This window comes from Tenrec ecaudatus, chromosome 8 (assembly GCF_050624435.1).
Source record: "Tenrec ecaudatus isolate mTenEca1 chromosome 8, mTenEca1.hap1, whole genome shotgun sequence".
Taxonomy (NCBI): domain Eukaryota; kingdom Metazoa; phylum Chordata; class Mammalia; order Afrosoricida; family Tenrecidae; genus Tenrec; species Tenrec ecaudatus.
In genome coordinates this window covers 73140504-73145243 of record NC_134537.1, presented here as the reverse complement: position 1 = coordinate 73145243, position 4740 = coordinate 73140504, and the positions used below count along the sequence as shown (strand labels likewise).

General features: G+C 48.0%; 1 protein-coding gene across 1 annotated transcript; it reads right to left on the bottom strand.

Moving 5' to 3' along the window:
• Positions 1 to 3038: 3038 nt before the first annotated feature.
• On the bottom strand, positions 3039 to 3659 carry LOC142454355 (ribonuclease P protein subunit p25-like). Its single transcript, XM_075555687.1, has one exon. It carries the CDS (start codon positions 3636 to 3638, stop codon positions 3039 to 3041), a length of 600 nt encoding a protein of 199 aa, XP_075411802.1. The 5' UTR covers positions 3639 to 3659.
• Positions 3660 to 4740: the final 1081 nt, after the last annotated feature.

The window sequence follows — 4740 nt, the reverse complement described above, 5'->3', positions numbered from 1 at the left end:
GTAATTTGAGAAAAATTGAAGTTGTGAAGGATTTCATCATGCTTGGATCCACAATCTATGTTCATCCAGCAGCCATATAGAGATCAATAAATTCACTGCATTGGGTAAATTTGCTGAACAAGAGCTCTTTAAGTGGTGAAGTGCAGAAGAGTAAGGATGTTACTTTAAAGACTAGGGTTCGCCTGACCCAAGCCTGTTTTTTTCAATTGCGTCATATACATGTGAAGTGGGAATTAAATAAAGGAGTCCAAAGAAAAAACAATGTGCTTGAATTATGGTTCTGGTTAAGAATATGGAGAGTGCCACGGACTGTCAAAAACAATTATCTTTTGAAACTGTGGGAAATTGAGAACTGGGAAGAATAATGAAGAGTTTGGGAGGCAGACTGTGGTAGAGAAAGGCCTTCACATTCATGAGTTGGAGCTGAAGTCCAGTCACATTCGCCTGATTAAAAATCTTTCCTACACTATCTCCCATAATAGGTTACTTAAAGATGTTTTTATTAAGCACATGGCTGCTCTCTGCTGTGCAGAGCAATGAGACCCTATTGTCCACCCCACCCTAAGTGCAGTCCCCTCCCTTCTGATAAGGATCATAGACTATTCCCCTAGAGAAGAGCGCAGGGACACTTAAGGTCAAGCCAGCTCAGGGACAACCAAGGTTAAGCCATCATCTTAACTCTAGAACTTGCACACCTTGTTGCATACGTGTCTTCCTGTCACGTGTATGCCTCTAGTACATCCCCTTCCTGTTATGTATGTGCTTACCGGGGCTTAGTAGCCCCAGACTATATAACCATGTCAGATAATCCATCCTCTCCCTCTCCCTCTCTCTCTCTTGTTCTGATCCCCATGGCAGAGGTCAGCCCTTGCATGCCTTTTCTGATGTTTCTTTAAATTATCCTTCAATTATACAATCACCCCTTAGGACCCATTCATTTTGGGAGGCTGGTCCCCGCATGGAAGTACAACACCCATAATGCTCTTTAGAAGCGAGGATGAGGAGACTTGGTGTCCCGTGCTTTGAACATGTTGTCAGGAGAAACCAGTCCCTGGAGAAGGACTTCATGCCTGATAAATAGAGGAGCAGTGAAAAAAAAAAGGGCCGGGGGTTGGGGGCTTGGCAAAATGGATTTACACAGTGGGTGTAAACAATGGACTCACACTTAAGAAAAATTGTGAGAATGATTCATTACTGGGCACTGTTTTGTTCTGTTGTACCATGGGTTGCTGTGAATTGGCATCGACTGTATGACACTCAACAACAACATCAACACCATCAGTAGGGGCCCTAACGATGTAGTGGATTAGGCATCCAATCATTAACCCTAAAAGCAGCCATTTATACCCACCAGCCACCCTGCAAGATATACTGACTTGATATACAATGACATTTTGATATGTGTGAGCTCTACCTTATGTGATTTTTCTTCTTTGGCTAGCCAGAGTTCACAGAGGGCAACACTGTTTATTTGGTTGTTTTCTGGAAAGGACATGAGAAGTATGCTTTTGATTCCTAGTATTTGTCTTTGGTGACTCCTAACTGAAATGGTGGAAATGAATGTGATAAATGTAAATTTTTACTTCAAGGGGTGAAATTGCCTCTTGAAATTCTTTGAGATAATGCTGTTTAGTCAAAATGGAAGGCAGAAGGCCTGGCCCTGAATGATGCAGCCAGAGGCCTACACCATATTGCATAAGAGTGGGGTAGTATAGATAAGAATAGATTGAATTTGACTGTTTTAAGAATTATTCACAAGATCTTGCTGTACTAAGTTTATGCTGATTTTATACCTATTATTATTGATATTATATATGATAAAATGACTATTTGGGAGTATGAATAGAGAGTTTGTACACCCATTTCTTTGGGCCATTAAATTGGATTTGTTTAATGAGTTAGTAGGAAATGTTTGCAAAGAACGCTTAGAAAAGGTAAGTCTCATCCAGTGCCATGAGTGCTCAGGACATTTGCATTTGAAAAGATTTGCCAAGAGAGCTGTTGGCAGACTGAAGAAAAATGGAGCCATTTGGCCTTTTTGAACTTTGAACAATGGTTTGCTCTTGCAGTTGAAAAAATTCTGCAGCCATAAAAAATCTCTTCTCTCTAGGACTGAACATTACATAGAGCCTGCAGGCAGCTTGAAATGCTCTCCTTGCTAGGTGACCACCCAGATCCTCTTGTTGAGTGGAAATGGGGGAAAGGCAGCAATAGAGAGATGGATTAAATCTGGCCACTGACAACTGTGGTCCTAGTTCACAGGGAGTAAAGGAAAGAAGAGAGTGGGTAGATTGGTCTGAAGTTTAAATAGTTGAGTGGAATATGAGCCAATGGCAAAACCTACCAAGGGGGATAGGATTGTTGAGAATTTGTGCAGGGGCCATGATTAAAAGACAAGGTGGCCAATGGGCTAAGCAAAGGAGCCTGCGTTGAGAGGACCAGAAGAGGACAAGATTTTTTTTTTTTTTGGTGTTTGTTTTATTTGAAGCAAGAGTCCAGCTGTGGGGTTCAGGGGACAAGTCGTGGGGAGTTCTGTGCTGGGTCCCTCCCTCTGGGCCAACTTGGGAAGGGGTGCATGTCCCTGGCTCCTTGATTTCAGGATGTTCCTTGAGGCAAACTGTGTCCTGGAGGGGGCCGGAAGAGGAGGGTCCCAGAGCACCACAAGGCTCCGCTCTGGAAGTTTCTTAGCCCTTGCCCTCTGCTGCCAAAGGAGGGGGCGACTCCAAGGACTTTCTAGGAACAAAGTCTCAGTTCGCTCCTCAATGCCCGGCGCCCTTAACCTCTCAGCGCAGCGTGAGAGGCCCCAGCATTCAGCTGCCCACCAGCTCCTCTCCAAGTCCTAGTACGCTCCAGAAAAGTTGAGAGTCGAGTCTTGAGTCTTCCGGCAGCAGAGGGGAGGGACAACCACTGCACGATGCTCCCCTGGAGTGGTTGAGGGGTCCTCTCCTCCCACTCCGTGGGCTTCTCTTTGTTGCCTTGGGGATGCATGCTGCCAGTCTGAGGGGCTGTGCTCAACATGTAGCGCGAGCCTGGAGTCCTCAGGCAGTTTGGTCCTCCTCCGAAGCCCCCGGCTCCAGTTGTGACCGCTTTGCGGAGCTTTCTCCAGTTGCGGGGTCCCCTCGGCTCCTCTTGGGTGTGGGCGTGGCTGACGGGGATGAGGGACTGGGGTGTGAGTCCGGGGGCTGGTAGCCAGGTTGGTGTGGATCCAGCGCGTCCTTGGAAAGTAGGATGGCGAGGGCGGGCACATTTTTGAGCACGCTCAGGCTGGCGGGCGACCCTCCCACCGGGCGGTCGGGCGCGGGCCCGGGCGGGAGGCTCTCCCACACCTCGCGCACGCTCCGGTAGCGCAGCCGTGTGACCTGGTGCAGGCCCGACAAGCAGCGCTTGAGGATCTCCACACACGTGACGGTCTTGGTGGTGGTCCGGCCGCAGCCGCTGAAGACAATGGCGCGCGTGGCCGGCTGTGCCATGTGGGCGGTGGCGAAGGCCAGCAGGTTCCGGATCTTGCTGCCCTCCTTGACCCGCATGAGCACGGCGCCCGGTGCCTGGTCGGCGAAGGGGCCGGAGCCCGGTCCGTCCCCCTCGGCCCCGCCACCCGCCGACGCCTCCTCGGAGCGCACCTTACGGAAGTTCTCCATGCGCCGTCGCCGTCGCCTGGATCGTGGGATGCAGACTTCGCCGTGGGGCGCCTCAGCCCCAGGGCTGCATGATCGCTGTCGCACCCGCCGGGGCGAGGTCGACGTGGAGGGCCGGCCCGGGACCGCACGACCCGCAGAGCCCTACTTCTCGTGGGCGCTCGCGGTTCCACTCTGCGCTCTCAGTGCCCAGCGTTCCGTGCGCAGGGAACGGGTAGGGAGGCCCCGCCCCGGCCCCGCCCCCGACTCCGAGGACAAGATTTGTGTGCCCATGTAATTGGTGTATATTGCTGTTGACTTTGTCGAAGGTCTGTCCTGATTTCACTTTGCTTTCAGATAGTCTCACTGAGTTCCAAATGGAATGGATATTCTTCACATCATTGAACATGCTTGCCTCCTCAGGGTACTGGGTTGGTATAAATGGACAGCACAGAAATTAGACACCCAAAATGGGAGGGGGTGAGATACAGGCTGGCTTGCAAATGCTCATGGATAGGGGGATATTTTGATGGGATTGTAGGATTAAGGTGTAGGTGTTCAGTTAACCTCAATTGTTAAGCAAAAAATATTTATGCTTTGTTCATGCATAAAATATCATGTTAGAAGGAGGCTGGCACTTTTTGAGTTGTAGCATTTTAGTTTTATCCTGTTAGGCACAAATATGATTTTACTATAGTCTTTGTTTTTAAAATTATGTATGGCTAAAGAGTTGTATAAAGTGTCAAGTTGACAAGGGGTTGACTTCGGCAGTTACAAAATTGCATGTCAACTTGGAGATACAGTTGAACCCCAGTACTCGACAACATCAGTACTCAACATAATCAGATTTCAATGCAAAATATAGAGAAAATTTGCATTGGAGCTCGAACAAAACATCAGAATCCGATGCAATGCATGTAATTTTTGTAAACAAAAGCAGTCCATGTTTTGGTCACTCACCATTAGTTGGCATTGTTAGTATGCATTTTTTGAAACTTTTGTGGCTGTCTTCCAAGCATTTTTCTATAATTTTCTCAGTTTTTGTTGCTTTTTGTACTGCTTTTAGATAAGTAACATGGGTCTTAAGAAAGAGTTTTTTGAAAAGATTCATCATGATAAGGAACTG